At 41.6% G+C, this 18,958-nt stretch overlaps 1 protein-coding gene across 4 annotated transcripts in view; it reads right to left on the bottom strand.

Moving 5' to 3' along the window:
* svep1 (sushi, von Willebrand factor type A, EGF and pentraxin domain containing 1) overlaps positions 1-18,958 on the bottom strand; it is a 267,906-nt gene that overhangs the window by 81,553 nt on the left and 167,395 nt on the right. For all 4 annotated transcript variants that reach the window (XM_063048990.1, XM_063048991.1, XM_063048993.1 and 1 more), the window contains 6 exons: positions 18,221-18,396; positions 6,559-6,683; positions 5,486-5,609; positions 5,094-5,264; positions 3,569-3,742; positions 438-557 (listed from right to left, as the gene is read on the bottom strand). In XM_063048990.1, coding sequence (XP_062905060.1) covers positions 438-557; positions 3,569-3,742; positions 5,094-5,264; positions 5,486-5,609; positions 6,559-6,683; positions 18,221-18,396 — 890 coding nt within the window. The remainder of the gene's footprint in view (positions 1-437; positions 558-3,568; positions 3,743-5,093; positions 5,265-5,485; positions 5,610-6,558; positions 6,684-18,220; positions 18,397-18,958) is intronic.

The raw sequence follows: 18,958 nt of genomic DNA, 5'->3' as shown, positions 1-18,958 counted from the left end.
ACCAGCGACCAGGGTTCAATTCTTGCCGCTGTCTGTAAGGAGTTTGTACATTCTCCCCATGACTACATAGTGTTCTGGGTGCTCTGGTGTCTCTCCCTCATTCCAAAGACATATGGGTTCATAGGTTAATTGGTTACATGGGTTAGGTCGCAAGGGTCTGTTACTGTGCTGTATCTCTAAATAAATAAATCAATTCAAGAAAAAATGATTCACATATATAGGAACATCAGGTTTTTCTGGTGTTACTGAACCAAGTTTATTAAATTTGCTAACAAACTGTGGGATCAGACCTCAAAAGTTAACCTCAGCTGGCTTACTAATGTTTGTACAGGAAAAGGTCTCTTTACCCCCCAAATCCCCCACCCCATCCTACTTTTCACAGCTGTCTCAGGAAACTTTGGGCAGACCAAGTGTGTCCACATATGTAACAACTATACCAGTGCAATTTTTCCCGTTGCCGGTGTATGGTGGCCTGCAGGTGCAGGTGTAAGATCCAATGGTGTTAATGCATTCAGACCTTTTATCACAGTCTGAGCCAAGGGCGCACTCATCCAAATCTGGAAGCAGAGAACATTGACACTTAGCAACTGAGAGCAAGGATATGAAATGAACACAAAGTGCAACACACACAGATAAGAAATGTAATTTAAATGTTCTGACATAGAAGTTTCCAAAATCCAAAGAAATGTACTATTTTTAATCATAAGTTCTGTTTCAAATACATAATCATTTAGGATTCAGGCTTGCAAGAAGTACCAGTGTTCTTACTACAGGAATAAGCCTTTAATCATACCAGCGCATACCAAATTTGCCTTGAAAATAGACAGATCCATTTATCCATAATCTGAAAGATTGTGTAGATTGGATGTCAAAGGAAGTTTGCACAGCACCAGTTTCTTAGTCAAAACATCCCCACAAAGTATTGAATTTACACTACTTAACAAAGGTTTTAGAGCATTGACCCAACTGCTCAATGAGGTGATCATTCCTCATCTCATTTCCTTTTATTCATTCTCCCCCTGGAGTTCCTTACTGTATCTCAGCTACTCACCTCAGCCACTGCCAATGGAAGCAAATTTCCTCTCTGGATAAGGAATTTCCTCCAAATCCCTCATTAAGGTTTTTAGCTTTGATAACCCCCAGGTTCTGGTCTATGACATACGTACAATATTTTCCATCTCTGCCCTATCCAAGCCCTCACTGATCTTAAAGACCTGCATTCTTCTTACTTTCAACCTTCCCTGCTCTCGAGGAAAGAAACCCGTACACTCAATCTTTCCAGTTAGTATGTGGATGAACTGACGCACCACCAGCTGATGTTACAGTCTGTAGTGAACAATCTTCCTCTGCCTTTTGCAGGAATTAAAGTCAACAGAAAGAAATGGTGATGGCAAACTAATCTCCGCAAGTTTACATCTAGGACTTTTTTTTTAGCAGAAATGAGTAAAGCTGAAGACTCACAAATAGCTACCTGATTGTTCATGAAAGGTCTACAAAACAGATTTTATAGATTGAGCATTCCCTTCTCGTGTATGGTTGACATTTTTTAAAGAGTTCCTTTGAGACACTTTAAATAAGAAGTGTGGAAAAGGATGAACCAGTGAATGCAGTTGTTTGGATTTCCAGAAGGCAGTCAGTAAGGTATCATTTAAAGGTTACTAAACAAGTTAAGAGCTATTAGAAAAGATGGAGGATTGTCTAACTAAGAGAAAATGGGCCATTTTCCAGTTGCCAGACTGTAACTAGTGAGACGTTGGAAGCTCAATCATTTCTAATCTAGACTCATGATTTAGATGAAAGGACTGAATGTACTGCAGCCATAAGTGTTGATGATACAAAAGTGATTGCAAATGCTTGCTATCAGGAGAATACAAAGAATATGCAAAAGATATGGATAGGTTAAGTGTATCGAACCCCTCTCCCCTACCCTACTGGGCAGTAGACACAAATATCTGCAAGCACATGCCACCTGGCACAAGAACAGCTTCTACCCCACAGTGATAACGCTATTGAATGGTTCCCTAGTATGAGCAGATGGACTCTTGGCCTCACAATATGCCACCTTGTGATCTTGCACCCTATTGTCCACCTGCACTGCACTTCCTCTGTATCTGTTACACTTCATTCTGCATTCTGTTATTACATTGTACCACCACAATGCACTGTGTGATGAATTGACCTGTATGAACAACATGCAAGACAAGCTTTTCACAGTATCTCAGTTCCTGTGATAATAATCAACCAATTCCAATTCCAAATATTTGGCAAATGGAGAATAGCGTAGGAAATGTAAGTTCTCCCACTTTGGTAGGGAGAATAGAAAATCAAAATATCGTTTCCATGAAATGAGACTACTGAATGGTACAGAAAAGCAACAGAGGGTGTCCTTGTATATGACATAGAGAAGTTAAGATGTGGGTACAGCAAGTAGTTCAGAAAGTACTTAAATGGACTGCTGGCCTTTAGTACAAAGGGGAGAGAGAATAGAAATCTAATTTCAACTGTACAAAGTGATGGCAAGACCAAACCTGGAGTACTACATACGGATTTAGTTTCAGTAGTTGCATTAGAGGCAGTTCAGAGAAGGATTACTAGTGTGATCTCTGCAATGACAGTGGATTTTTTTTCCCCAGGAATGTGTAAAGAGAAAAGGAAACGTCAATATTTCCGGTCAAATCCCTGCATCAGGATACTGAGGGGAATCCTGATGCGGGGAATCAAGAACAAAGAGCAGAGCTTTAGAACACAGAATTGCCTTTGGAAGGTGGACATGAAGAATTTCTTAGCTCGGAGAGTCATTGATCTATGGAGTTTTTTTTACCAAAGTGTGTCATGAGATGAATCATTGTATAAATTATAGGTTAATGACAGCCGATTTTTTTTTGGATTGATAGGGACAGGGAACAGGAAGTACAGTGAAGCTAACGCCAAGATCTAACAGCCATGAACTTATTGATTGGCAGATCAGGCTTAAGGGGCCACACACAGGGCCTACACCTGCTCCTATTTCTTATGCTCATATCTAGAATGCCCTTAATACATTTGAATACCAGTTTAGATATCAGCACTCAAGGCTTTGGTTTGGATTTTAGGCAGAGTCAAGAGTATAACACAATAAGCCTCAACTGACAATGGAATTCACAAACTAAACCTGATGCTCCCTTTGTAATATCGAGAGGATGCGATACCGTTTCTCCGTAGTGACTTTAAAATGAAGCCCCAACTTCTCAATATGCTGGATTGAGAGAAAGTCTTTTCAAAATTCAAGTAAGGAAGTCCTTTCTAGTGTGTTGAGACCTATATTTTTTCAACTCAGAGTGTTCAGATTATCCCATCGTTGTCCCTTTGCTGTTTGTGGGAGCTTACTGGATGTAAATTGACCAGAAAATTTCCTAGAAAATCTCAAATGCTCTTCATTGTCCATAACAAAGGATTTTCTGAGGTTGTTAAATGAACTGTTCAATGTTCATCTTTTTTGTAAATCACACATCAATTCATTTTAAGTGATCATATTTGGTCCTTGGTTTCAGTTTAGTCATCTCTTGAGTTTTAATGATCTCACACATACCAAGGCAGACAGGCACAACACCAGACCAGTTTCCTTCGCTGGCACAAAGTAGATTGTAATCTCCTAGCAGGTAGTAACCATTGTTGCACTGGTAGGACACAGTGCTGCCGAAAAGATAGTTCTCAGCGATAAAGCTCCCATTGTCAAGGGCTGGCGGCAATCCACAATTAATCCCTGGAAAACACATACAAAGTCAAAGTGTAAAGCCACATTCCTGCTCTACAAAAATTGCATATCAAGTTCAGGAACATCAAAGTAAGATAATAGAAGATGTCTATCCAAGTTGGTGTTTAAAACAATGAGGCTAGCTAGAAGTGCGTTGTAATAGTCTAGATAAGACATTGCAAAGGGATGGATGAGGATCAACAGAAGTTATGAAGGTAGAAGTAATTCCATATGTGGTTTGAAGGTCAGTCTAAGACCAAAAATGGCATCATGGGTGTGAATGGCATGCCTCAGGTTCTGATAAGGAGAACAATGACTCAGTGTCTGAAGAACACAGAATAAGAGAGAAGCAGTTTTAATTATTTCTCGTATTTAACTTAAGGAGAAATTTGTCCATTAAATACTGGATGTCAGACAAGCATATTTTTAAGTTATTCTTTTTTGGGATGTGGACATTTATTGGTCATGCCTAGCTGCCCTTGGGAAGTTCCTTTCTTGGACTGTTGCAATCCTTCTGGAGAATGTTGGTTTCATGATACTCTTGGAGAGGGAGCTCCAAGATTCACATCCAGTGATGGGGAGAGGACTGGTGCTTTATGTCCATGTCAGAATGTGACCTGGGAGGTGAAACCCTCAGATGGCGATATTTCCAAGTTCCTGCTGTCCTTGTCCTTCCTTTTTATGGAGGTCATGGTTTGGAATAGATGGTTGAAGTGGGCTGGACTGAATTTTCAACTGTTTCCTTTTATTTCTGAGCTTTCCATTGGGTATTACATTCTCATTTAGAGTTACCATATTTTTCAGGATTTTCATATTTCTGTCTATGCCAACATACAGAACAATTCCATTCCTCATTAATTTTCCCTGTAACCTAGTTTATTCACATTCCCATCAAACACCTCCCCCCTCCTACCAGCTTCCACTATTCATATCAGGGACAATCTACAGGGACTCATTATCCCAACAATTCATATGAATTTGGGATTTGGGAGGAAAACAGGAAAAATCCATACTGGCAAAGGGAAAATGTGCAAACTCCACATAGACAGCAACTGAGTTTAAGAATGAACTCATGAGACAGCAAATACGAGGAATTCTGCAGACGCTGGAAATTCAAGCCACACACACGCCAAAGTTGCTGGTGAACGCAGCAGGCCAGGCAGCATCTCTAGGAAGAGGTACAGTCGCCCTCAGTTAGTCCTGATGAAGGGTCTCGGCCTGAAACCTCGACTGTACCTCTTCCTAGAGATGCTGCCTGGCCTGCTGCGTTCACCAGCAACTTTGATGATGAGACAGCAGCTCTATTAATTGTACCACTGGGCTTGTCATTAGTATACAAATGAAATGGATGACAACTTACTTTCACAGTAGGGTATTGGATAGCTCCATGCTCCCAGGTTCTGACAATGCAGCACACGGTCGCCAATAAGATTGTAGCCACGTTCACAGGACAGTTCAACCCTTGTCCCTGGTTTCAAATCAGTACTTGACACCTGGAGACTTGACTGAGATCCTTTTAGCACAGGACAGTCTGAATGAAATTAAATAGAAGTAAACACATTCATTGCTTATTTAGGTTACCTTAGCTACAAGGAAATGGAAATGAGTATTTTTTTTTCTGAATCATTATTTGGGAATTAGCTTAGTACTGAAAAAACAGGGCAGGCAGAGTGGGTGGGGATAGATGGAGAGATTTTAATCCTTTGTGTGAAAGACAAACAAGGATGTTACATGAGTAATGTGGGAAGTTACCTGCACAGAAAATACTTCTGGAATCTTTCTTCACTCTGCCCACGATTCCTGACAGAAAATCAGGCCAGGCTAAGACATTGCCCTTGTTAAGGTCTTTGGGGCAGGCAGTGGCCAGTAGTTTTATCTGAGAATGGGACAAACAAAATCAATTTCTTTCCTTCAGTCAATCATTCATTATACCTGGTAAACTGCACCTGGTTAAAAGCTCACTCCAGTTACTTTCACCACTGCTCTGCAGGTTATTTCACTGATCTAAATCTCTCAAGCTGTTTTCACAGTTAAATTTCCTGTTATATCCACCCAGATAACTGCCTGGTTTATCACCACCTGAATAAGTCCCTGGGATATTTTTACCCAATTCTTTTTCTGTCATCCAAGCTAATTCTGTAGTGACCATTGACCACATCATTTGTAAAATCATTTGTCCTTGAACCTCCTTATTATGAGAGCTCCCCACTGACATCTCAGCCTTGGCCGCAGATGCCATCATTTTCTTCACTTCTGTGATACTGAAGGAAATGCTTCAAACATGCACAGCCTATTCAATAGTGCATGGCATTTTGGTTCTCTGGCTATTTGACTTCCCAGAGGGGGGCACAGAGACAAAACACTTTTTGGATTATCATGAACAATGTTTAGTTCTTTAATACAGGAGCCTCTAATTTCTAGAAAATGGTCTTCTAACCTCTTTCACTCTGGAGGCTGCCGTATTACAGAGTTATGAGGAATTAAATACATTAAATGGTACATTTAGCCCAACAAATCCAAAATGGTCTTCTTCCTCCTAACCTTCTTCATCTCATCCATATCAATACACTCCTTCTATGTCTTTCACCCTCATATGTTTCCCTCTTCTGCTGTGTTATTCTGGCTGGGCCAATGCCTACCTCTCAAAAAAATCTACAAAACAGAACATCTGATCACTATCACCTTTAAGTTCAAGCAAAAGATTATCTTCACATTTAGCAGTACCTTAGAAGTACTTTGTTGGTTCTGGAAATTTGGAACACCTTGGGGTGAAAAGTGCTATAGCAATGTAATTACTTTCAAACGTGGCAACGGTGCCCACTGACCTGTTCTGGTGTCAGGTCATAATCCCAAATATTCAGCTGGCTCAATGAGCCAACAAAAGACTCTGCAGGGTTGAAATCTTCGCCTCTTTGATCCTGCTCCTGTCCCAGCACCAGTGCTCCACCACCTGAAGAGGTGCAAATGGAAACATTAGATTGAGGACAAACAAACATATTAGGAGATGTGGGAAAGATGTGAAGTCAAGGCAGATGATGAATCACTAACAGCAGAACAGGCCTGTGGAGCTGATTGGTCTCCTCTAGCTTCTGTGTTGCATGCTCTGTTCCTGGAGGTTTTATCTCCCAGTCCACTCAGCAACCTGACAAGCACTCCGACGGCTACACCTATGTTATATTAAATACCCACTAATGTTCTCAACAGGGTTCTGGAAGTTAATCTGAAGTTCCTGAAAATCTAGGAGAACCTTTTGAGAAAAGGCAATCCAGTTCCTGTGACCATACTACCAGTAACACAAATGTAAAGTACTGGAATGACCAGTCCAAATGTGTTAAATTTAATATTTGGTTTCTTACTTTCCACCTACCCACTGTTTCTGCCTTCTAAAGTATCTGGATATGATATAAGGCCATGAGACATTTGAGTAGAATTAGGTCAATTGGCCTAGCAAGTCTGCTCATGGCTGATTTATTATCCTATTCAATTTCATTCTCCTGCCTTCTCCCTGTAACCTTTGACACCATTACTAATCAAGAACCTATCAACCACTGCTTTAAATATAGCCAATGACTTGGCCTTCACAACCACCTGTGGCAATGAATTACTCAGATTCACCACCCTTTGGCTAAAGGTAGTCTCCTCATCTCTATTCTACATGGACATCCTTCTGTTCGGAGGCTGTGCTGTCTGATCCTAGACTTCCCTACTATAGACTCTCCACATCCACTCTGTCTAGGTCCTTCAGTATTTGATAGGTTTCAATGAGACCATCCACTCATTCTACTCAGCTCCAGTGGGTACAGGCCTGAAGTCATCAAACAGTTCTCATACATTAACCCTTTCATTCTCATGAACCTTCTCTGGACTCTCTCCAATGCCAGCACATCCTTTCTTTGAGAAAGTACCCAAGACAGCTCACAATACTTCAACTGTAGCCTGACCAATGCTTTATAAAGCCTCAACATCACATCCTTGCTTTTATATTATAATCCTTTCGAAATGAATACTGACATTGCATTTGCCTACTTTACCACCGACTCAACTTGCGAGTTACCTTTAGGGAAACCTGCATGGGGATTCCTAGGTCCCTTTGCACCTCAGATTTCTGAATTTTCCCACTCCCGTATAAGAAATATAAACATCTCTTTGCTCTGGGCAAATAACCATCTGAGATGGGCCCAGAGTGTCTAGAAATTGTAGAACAATATCTACTGAGATCAACAGCAAGGAGAAAAATATATACAGGGTATATGGATATTGAAAGAAGTACTGTTCCAATTGTACTTTTGGACAACTTTATAACCATATTTGAGGTTGGCAGTTAAGGGAATTTGTCTGCATTTCAATTGATAGACGTATCAGTTGACTAACGGGGGGAGAGAGTGGGGCCAAGATAATGGGAGATTAGATGCCCTGTAAGAGAATCTCCAGGAATCTCAGAGTTGGTAATGCCAAAATTAGAATGGGACCCGATGAAAGAGGGATTGTTTTAAGAATCAGCTTATGATTTTGAAGGATTTTGTGACTAAATACATATGTTAAAATAAACACAGAAGATCTGGGAATCAAGAGGTAAAGATTCATATCAATAAGCTGAACCATTTTCCTTTGACTGCACTGTCTTGGATATAGATAAAACGTTATGACAATTGCAATCAAGCAGTATTTTCATTTTAACATGCTCAATCTTTGTTTTGTCTTATCTTTGCTGGACATGACACCCTTCTACAGCTGTACTTTCTTCTCACTCACCAAGTTCACAACTCTAACCTCCATGGCTGATATACCTTGTGTTGCCAAAGCCCAAAGTCTAGAATTCCACCCCCTTCCCACTTCCTCATTCCTCCACTAGTTTTTCAAGCCTTGGAGCTTTTCAATCCATCGTCTTCTTTAAGATGTTCCTTAAAACTCACCTTTTGTAGCCTCTATAAAAATGATACTCCCTCAAAAGCCCTGGGGGTTATTGAATGTGACAAAATTTACATGAACATGCATCGCTATTGCAAACTCTACTCAAACACCAAGTATAAGCTCCCCCTAGTGATCATATATAACCCCTTGCATACTAAATAATTGTTGTCCTTACAAGTTATCATTGCAATTTAAAGAAAAAGGTTTTGAGCCAATTCAAAATCAAAGTTGAGTTTATTATCATACGCACAAGTACAGGTATGCACAGGTGCGATGGAAAACTTACTTACAGCAGCGTCACAGGTAAACAGTGCCATAAAAACTGCATTCACAAAACAAACATACATTTAGAACACAAGAGATTCTGAAGATGTTCAAAACCCTGAACAGCATACACAAACGCTGCAGGAACTCAGTGGGTCAGGCAGCATCTAGGGAGAGGAATAAACAGTTAACGTCTCAGTTCAAGACCCTTCATCGGGTGGGAGGAGTTGGGGAAGGAGTACAAGTTGGCAGGTAATAGGTGCGATCAGGTGAAGGGGAAGGGAGGTTACGGGGGGGGGGGGAGTGAAAAGCTGGGAAGTGGCAGCTGGAGAGTGGCCCAAGGGCAGGAGGGAACAGAGGAAGGGCTCCAGAAGGAGGTGAGGAGAACAGGAGGGGTAAGGGGGAGCCAGAAAGGGGAACGGAAAAAGAGGGGGGGGGGAGAAATTACCAGAGGTTAGAGAAATTGATCTTCATGTCATTGGTTGCAGTCTCCCTAGAATGGAATATGAGATGTTGCTTCCAACATAACATAATCTAACATAAATTAAATATAAACTATCCATATTTTACAAGAATGCACACAATTAGAACAAAAAAGTGCAGACTATTTTTGTGCAAATTGATCAAAGTGGTCACAATGTTTCTCAAGTGTAGTGATTTGTGATATGCCAGTTGGTTCAAGAACCGAATGCTTGGAAGGGTGTACGTGATTATTTTTGACCCTGCTGATCTGGGACTTCAGGCTACTGTAGCTCTTGCCTGATGGCAGCTGGGCAGAGGTAGCATGGCCTGGATGATAGGGGTCTTTGATGATAGATGTTGCCTTCATGAGGCAGCTCCTCTGTCAAGATAGTGGTGTGCCCGGTCACAGTGGCCATTCCGGGTCCAACTAAAGGTGTAATTGTTCCTCCGTTAAGCCTTTCTCATGATCGTGAAAGACACTGCTGGATATTAAGAACACCAAGTACTGCAGTCTACCCAACTAGTGAGCTGCAGGATAGCAGGGAAGAAGGCATCGGAAGTGGTGTGTGAAGAAATAGAAGCGTGGCGAGCGAGGTGGTACTCATGTGAGGCTAAAGGCAAAACTCTGCAGGTTGGCAGTCCCGTCGATTTTGCTTTCAAATTTTGACCGCTAGAAAATGAACTAGATAGCCTGCATCTGTGACTGGATCAGTGTGAATGAAGGATTCCTGCATGGCTTCAGGATAGCACCCCTGAAGTGGCCATCCAGCTAGAGGGTGTCAGGTGATAGAAATGCCACAACCACAGAGGAGAACTGTGTATCTATGTTACTAAGAACCAGTATACCAACACTTCCGTAGTGACAATTCACTGCTCCTCTCTGGGAAAGCTTTTATATGGTAAAGTGTAGGCCCTTCTTGTTACCGAGGGAGTTCACTGCCATTGTAATTATGGCTGTCTCTGAGCTAATGTTGGGGAAGTGCTATATGAGCTCTATGAAACTACCAGTGGCCTCTAACCCACACACCCCGATAGTTTCTATGTTGTTGCCGGCAGTTTCAACCACGCTAACTTTATAAATAGTCCTGCATAATTACTATAAGCACGTTGACTTTGCTACCAGAGATGAGAACACATTAGACTTGGTTTATACCAACAGCTGTGGTGCCTGCACGACTGCCCCCGCTCCCACCTTGGGTACTCTGACCATTTATCTATTATGCTAATTCCTGCATACAGACAACTGATTAAGTGCATCAAACCAGTTGATAAAGATAGATATAGCTGTAAATTCTTTAAATAATCCAGTTTTGAATTCGGCAAAGAGCAACATCCCGATCTTTTTCTGGCCAGAAGGAGCAACCTCAGCAGTACTGTACAGGACTATTTTGAAAACATGACCTGGAATATGTTCAAGGTGGCAGCTGCCTACGACCATCACATGAATATGAGGGCTACACAGAGAAGTGCATTGACGACATTGCCATCATTAAACACATTTCTGTGAAAGCAAATCCGAGCCGTGGTTGACAGCGGAGGTCTGGCCACTGCTGAGAGATTGGGATGCTGTAGCACGTGTGGCAAGGCATTCAGACCACAGCAGACTACAAGACCACTGTGCACGCCAACGACAGTGAAGTGCCTCTCGCTGACAGACTGAATGTCTTTTACATGCAGTTTTCCTCCCTCTGTCCCTCTCACTATTCTCCTTGCCCATCTTCCCCCCTCCCCCTTTTTCTTTCTCCCTAGGCCTCCTGTACCATGATCCTCTCATAACCCTTTTGCCAATCACCTGTCCAGCTCTTGGCTCCATCCCTCCCCCTCCTGTCTTCTCCTATCATTTTGGATCTCCCCTTCCCCTCCCACGTTCAAATCTCTTACTAGCTCTTCTTTCAGTTAGTCCTGACGAAGGGTCTCGGCCTGAAACGTTGACTGTACCTCTTCCTAGAGATGCTGCCTGGCCCGCTGCGTTCACCAGCAACTTTGATGTGTGTTGCTTGAAATTCCAGCATCTGCAGATTTCCTTGTGTTTGTGTCATTAATCACTTGTTTTTCTCTCTGCATTGTATGCTTTATCCAGCTCTAATAAAGTGATTTCTTGTGGTTTAACACGTGTACATTGCCTTCTTTGTTTGCAAATACCTTATCCTGCTTAAATTAGAGAAGAACCTGGAAGGAATTCTGAAGTATTTTCATTACAGCTGCTTGACTGACAGTTCTTCCAACATGTCATTAGCCCATGAGGAAAGCTTTGTTATGAGATGCAGCGGAAATCATTTTATAATTTATGTTAGTGCCAGGGCACAACAGGCAATTAATTATTTACTTCTTTGAAAATCCTTGGGGAAACAAAGGTCACAGTTGTGCTGAGGGATATCAAGTGAAAAGCTTTCCTTTCAATCCACTTACAAACACCGCTTCTGAAGCTTCAATGAATTTCACTGCTATTGCTTCAATAGGAGCCCAGAAGCACCCACATTCAACATTTGTGTTACATTGCCAAAGGAATGCACTCAGACGTGACTCGGTAAAAATATTCCTACTCTCAAAAGCAGGTTATGGGTTCAAATCTCACTCTGAAGACCCGACCACAAGAGTCTAGGTGTTCACTTCAGCTCAGTGGCAAGAGAACGCTGTGATGTCAAAGGAGTTGACTCAGCTGTCTCACGTGATATACTAAATCTCATCGTCCTGTTTTGAAGACACACAAAGTAGTTATTCCCCGGTCTCCTTTCTGATTCTTATTTTGTAGGCAACATCACCACAGCAGTCTCTCACATTGGGACTTCGCTGCTTGCAAACTGGTGCCTCATGTCCAATTTTAAAACAGTGATGTCAGCCTGTGAAGTACATTCAAGGTCAAAATCAAAGTTGCGTTTGCTGTCATATGAACAACTATATGTATGTGTGAGTACAATTAACAGTGTATATGCAGCAGCATCACATAAGCAACATTCATTCAAAATTTAAATTAAATATAAATTATACACAATTTTACAAAGAAGAACAAATTAAAATAAATAAGCAAAGTCATTTTAGTGCAAAGTGATCAAAGTGACCACAGTGCTGTTAAACTGTAGTTAAGCTCTTCACACGGCCTGAGACCACCTGGACAATACAAACACCAATATCAGGATGCTGTTCATCGACTATAGCTCAGCATTTAATACCATCAGTCCCACAATCCTGATTGAAAAGTTACAGAACCTGAGTCTCTGTACCTCCCTCTGCAATTGGATCCTTGACTTCCTAACCGGAAGATCACAATCTGTGCGGATTGGTGATAATATTTCCTCCTCGCTGACGATCAACACTGGTGCATGTCAGGGGTGTGTGCTTCGCCCACTGCTCTACTCTCTATATACCCATGACTGTGTGGCTAGGCATAGCTCAAATACCATCTACAAATTTGCTGATGATACAACCACTGTTGGTAGAATATCAGAAGGAGCCAAGAGGGCGTACAGGAGCAAGATATGCCAACTAGTGGAGTGGTGTCACAGCAACAACCTGGCACTCAATGTCAGTAAGATGAAAGAGCTGATTGTGGACTTCAGGAAGGGTAAGACGAAGGAACACATACCAATCCCATAGAGGGATCAGAAGTGGAGAGACTGAGTGGCTTCAAGTTCCTGGGTGTCAAGATCTCTGAGGATCTAATCTGGTCCCAACATATCGATGCAGCTATAAAGAAGGCAAGACAGCGACTATATTTTAGGAGTTTGAAGAGATTTGGTATGTCAACAAAAACACTCAAAAACTTCTATAGTTGTACCGTGCTGAGTGTTCTGACAGGCTGCATCACTGTCTGGTATGGCGGGGGGTGCTACGGCACAGGACCGAAAGAAGCTGCAGAGGGTCGTAACTTTAGTTGGCTCCATCTTGGGTACTAGCCTACAAAGTACCCAGGACATCTTCATGGAATGGTGTCTCAGAAAAGCAGCGTCCATTATTAAGGACCTCCAGCACTCAGGGCATGCCCTTTTCTCACTGTTACCATCGGGTAGGAGGTACAGAAGCCTGAAGGCACACACTCAGCGATTCAGGAACAGCTTCTTTCTCTCTGCCATCTGATTCCTAAATGGACATTGAACCTGTGAACACTGCCTTACTTTTTTAACATATATTATTTCTGTTTTTGCATGATTTTTGATCTATTCAATATGCATATACTGTTATATATTTATTTATTTTTCTTGTTGCATAGAACTGCTACTGCAGTTCAATTTTCATGACACATGCCGGTGATAATAAACCTGATTCTGATTCTGATCAGGGTTGTGTCACTTGGTTCAAGAACTGAATATTTGAAAGGAAGTAACTGTTCTTGAACCTGGTGGTGTAGGATTTTGCGCTTCTGTACGCCTTGAAATATTTTGAGGTTATGAAAGGTGACAAGTAGAAGAAACTATCCACTGACATTTACTACAAACCCACTGAGGCCCACATCTACTTGGGTGACACATTTCCCACACCGTTTCTTGTAAGGATGTCATCCTTATCTCCCAGATTCTCCATCCCTGCTGCACCTACTCTCGGAGCAGGCTTTCCGTATGGCATTCTTTCTAGAACCACTAGATTCTGGAATGGCACTCCACAGAAGGCAGTGTTGGGTCTGCTGCTTTTCACGTTATATGTTAATGATCTGGATGAAGGAATTGATAGCTTTGTGAAGAAGTTTGCGGATACAAAGACCGGTGGAGGGGCAGGTAGTGTTTAGGAAGCAGAGAGTCTGCTGAAGGACTTCGACAGATTAGGAGAATGGGCAAAGAAACGCCAGATGGAATACATTGTAGAGATGTGTATGATCATGCACTTTGATAGAAGGAATAAAGGTGTACAATATTTGCTAAATGGGGACTGAATTCAGACTGTGCAAAGGGTCGTGGGAGTCCCCATGCATGATTCCTTGAAGGTTAACCTGCAGTTTGAACCAGTAGAAAGGAAGTCAAATGCAAGTCAAATTTCAAGAGGATTAAAATATAAAATCAAGGATGTAATTTTAAGGCTTTATTAGGCATTGGCCAGACCACATTTTAAGTATTGTGAGCAGCTTTAAGCTCCATATCTAAGAAAGGATGTACTGGCATAAGAGTGGGTACAGAGGAGTCTTGTGAGAGTGATCCTGGGAGTGAAAGGGTTAATGTATAAGGAGTGTTTGATGGCTGTGAGTCTGTACTCACTGGAATTTTTTTAGATCTCCAAATACAGAAGTGTCTCATTGCTTTTCAACAACTATAATGCACTTCAAGCAAAGAGAAGTCTAAGAGAATGGTGAGTTAGCAAGAGATGAGGTGACTACGTGATCATTGTAATCAATTATGAGGCACCGAGGATCAGTGCTTATAATAAGTCATTCATTTCTTAAATTAATCCTGTAATCCCTCAGCTGCACCCCTTGCAATTGAACTCACCCCCATGAGCCCCTTAGAAGCTTCCACTGCCTCCAGTGGGGTGATGTTATCCACTATGGTAACCATGGTCTAGCTAGTGAATGTAGAGAGTATGTTTCCAGTAGCGGGGGAGTCTAGGACCACAGGGAACTGCCTTTAGAACAGAGATGAGAAGGAATTTCTTTAGCAAGAATTCATTTGCTGCAGAAGCCAAGCAAAGTCATTGGGTACATCTAAATTGTCCCATGATCCTCTCATATCCCTTTTGCAAATCAACTGTCCAGCTCTTGGCTCCATCCCTCCCCCTCCTGTCTTCTCCTATCATTTTGGATCTCCCCCTCCCCCTTTCAAATCTCTTACTAGCTCTTCTTTCAGTTAGTCCTGACGAAGGTTCTCGGCCCGAAACATCGACTGTACCTCTTCCTAGAGATGCTGCCTGGCCTGCTGTGTTCACCAGCAACTTTGATGTGTTGCTTGAAATTCCAGCACCTGCAGAATTCCTCGTGTAAAGCTGAGGTTGATAGGTTACGGGAGAAAGCAGGAGAATGGGGTTGAGAGGGAAAATAAATCTGCCATGATGGAATGATGGAGCAGATTCAAGGGACAAATGGCTTAATTCTGCCCCTATGTCTTATGGTCTTGTGTTCATTCCAGGATAGCTGAAATGTATTTTTTAAGGAAACGTGGCTTCCCTTCTGCTGTGGTTGATGGAGTACACTTGCATTTCCTCATCCCCCTCCCTCCAAACAGAACAGAGTTTGTATTCTCCAGCCCCCACCTTTTGCCCTATTAGCCTTTGCATCTAGCACAATATTCTTTGCTGTTTCTGCCAACTCCAACAGGATCCCACCAATAGCCACATCTCCTCATCCTTACCCCTTTGCATCTTCTGTGGGGGCCACTTGGTCATCCATCACACCTCTCCCTAACACTGGTACTTTGTCCAAAACTGTAGGAGGTACAATACTTATTCTTACATTTGTCCCTCACCAACATCCAGAGACCTAAACGGCCATGCCAGGTGGGACAGAGATTCACATGCACCTCTGCCAACCTTGTCTATTGCTTCTGGTGCTCCCGGTGCAGCCTCCTCTACACAGGTGGCTGTGTGATTGAATGAATGATGATTTTGCAGAGTACCTGTGTTCTGTCTGCAATGACCATCCCGAGTTCCCAGATGCACGTCATTTTCAACTCCTCTTCCCATTTCTGCACCTCCTCCACTGTCAGAATGAGGCCCAACACAATCTAGATGAATTCCTCATGTAACCCTACAACGCAGTGGCACGAACATTGAAATTTCTAATTTCAGGTAACACTTACTGTAACTTCTGTGTGTTACTTTTGTTCTTCTTCCAATCCACCTCTGGTCCTTATGTTTTTGTACCTTTTACTAAAACACCAAATCCTTCATTTTCATCCCCCTTCTCCTCCTGGTTCCACCCAGCTCCTACCCACTCACTTCATCTATCTGATCCCTTCCTCCTGGTTTCCATCTGCCTTTCATCTCTCCACCAATGGTCGCCAGTATCACCTTTCTAACTTAACAAATTCCAGCTCTGGTTATCATTGTGTTCCCACCTATCACTCTCCAGCAGCTGTCCCCAACTCCATTCCTCCTCCTTCTCCACCTGGCTCCTTTATCCTGCCATCCTTCACCTCTCTTCAGTCTACATATCACCTACCTTCCCCCTCGCCTCATTATACTGGTTACTTTGCACATGGTTGCAAAGAGGGTACTCACCCAGTGTGGGCAAATGGGACCAGCTCGGTTAGATATCCTGGCTGGCATGGACAAGTTAGATGGAATGGCTTGTTTCTGTGTTGTACAAGTCTATGACTATCTTCCCATTCCCTTCTCTGTCCTGATGCAAGATCTCATTCTGCAATGTTGACAATTCCTGCATCACAGATGCTGCTCGACATGCGAGGTTCCTAAAGCATTTTGTTTTGCTCCAGATTCCAATATTTGCAGTCTTCTGTACATCTAAGATGAAGATTTTCTGTATTTCATAGGGACAGCTATCAGCTACAATAGAAATTGCATATGAAAGGGAAGTATAATATATTTTTGGTTCTTCTGATACCATAAAGTTAATTTGAACTTGCTGAGGCTGGGTGCATCAAGGAAACTCTCAGGTTTGTTGTGGCAGTCAGATTCAGACTGGTTTATAGCACATGTTATACTTAACCAAGTGGCAATTTTCTAAAGGTAATAGCATATCCAATAAACTTAAAGCAACATTTACAATACCACACACTAATATAGGTATGAAGACATATAGGATGCAAAGCTATGGCTTTGTGGGGAAGCAAACTTTACATCATTAGATCTTTACTTGTGTAAACTCTCTTGATTGATATAATCAATCATTGTTAAAATTCAAGATTGCATATTCAAAGGAAATATGGATGGACAAGAAATGAATTAAGTATAGTGGTTATAGATCTGTAACATTTGAAACACTCCCTTTTCCTTTAGACTGCTGCACCATACAGCAAGGTACACATAACAGAAAATAGTGCTTTGTATTTCTAATAGAAAGTACTCAAAATTCCATGGAGAAATGAGAACTGGTGAAAGATCACTGACCTCAAATGTCAGCTTTCTCTGGACCTGAATAATTTTAATTAATTTGCAAAATAATCGCAGCATTTTCTATTTCTACTTCAGACATTTCACTCCCACATTTTTCTTACAGCCATATTTAAAATGCCCTTTACCATCGTGCTTTAGTGTACATATCTTGCATATTAATACATTTTTCAATTAAGGTTAGTCTACATGTACTGGTGGACTTGGTTATGCTGGACAACTTCTGGCCCTTATGACTGATATTCCAACAAAAGTACATCATCAATCCTGAATCCTTTATCTCAGACACAATGTCACCAAAGCATAGGTTACTTTATAGAGGAAAATCAGTGTAGGAGAAAGTTAAAAATCATACTATTGCTTTATCATCTAAGTTGTTATGATTTGCGAATATCCCTCAGGATTTGATACAATGAAAAGAGTTTGGTGATGTATACCAAACCCTCAGCCTCAGTCTCATTGTTTGGATGTCATTGCAAATCTGAGATTTAGGATCCTATGAAATGTAAATCTAAATCGAGACTTGCCAGGTTAGGACACAACTTTCACATCAGCAGAATGACATTGGCCGTACATTTTGCTTTTCAATTTATCCTATCTATAGGCTGAACAAATAGGAGGAACACAGATTAAATGCCCCAAGAACAGGCAAAGAACATGAATTACAGCCATCCAGTAGTTAGCCAGTAGCCATCCAATATTTTTTAATAGTTCGATGCCAGAGGGTTCTATAACTTGTCACACTTAAAATAATACTATTTACAAATAAAGATGGGCATTCTTCAGACCTTTCAATAAACCCTTATAAAGGCAACTAACTGTTAATGAAACATCTGCATTGAAGCTCTATCAATATATTACCTGGGATACTCAGTCCAGTAGAAAGGTCCTTGCCTTCATCAGAGACTTTTCCATCTATGTAAACTCTCCATACGCCACCTGTGCTATTCCACGTGATGGAAATGTGGTGCCATTTCCCATCATTGACTGAGGGACAATCAGTTACCTTCTCCTTGCCATTGATGTACAACACCCAACTGATCGGGAGAAATGGAAAGAATAGTTAGCTCTGCAATTAAGGCAGTGCCATCTGACCTGTTCTTTATCATCAATATGTCAGAACAACTAATCCTTGAAACAAATGCAATGGATAAATTACTTGAAATTAGTTCGTAAATCAATTTGCGAAGTCAATCTATATAATATTGCAGGGGTTCCTAAGCACAACAATCTTCAGCTGTTTCACCCACAGTATAACTTTCTCTCTATTACACGTCAGAAGTAGAAACATTTGCTGATTATTGCACAATTTTTAGTTCCATTCACAACATCTCAGATTGTCCTCAAGCTGTCCCTGTCTGCAAAATGTCAGACATGGGCTGCTAAATGGCATATAGTATTCACAACATCTCCAAGAAGAGTAAGTCTAATCACCTATAATTTATATATCCAAGTCACATAAATACAACAAAAACAGTAGAAGCAGGTCAGAGGCTGGATATTCTGTGTCTAGTGACTGGTCCCCTAACTTTCCAAAGGCCTTTCACTATTTTCAAGATACATCAAGAGACTGATGGAATAATCACAAGGTCAAAAATA

The sequence above is a fragment of the Mobula hypostoma genome, chromosome 5, assembly GCF_963921235.1.
Source record: "Mobula hypostoma chromosome 5, sMobHyp1.1, whole genome shotgun sequence".
Classification (NCBI taxonomy): domain Eukaryota; kingdom Metazoa; phylum Chordata; class Chondrichthyes; order Myliobatiformes; family Myliobatidae; genus Mobula; species Mobula hypostoma.
The sequence above is the reverse complement of the archived record's forward strand: the minus strand, read 5'-3'. Positions and strand labels throughout refer to the sequence as shown.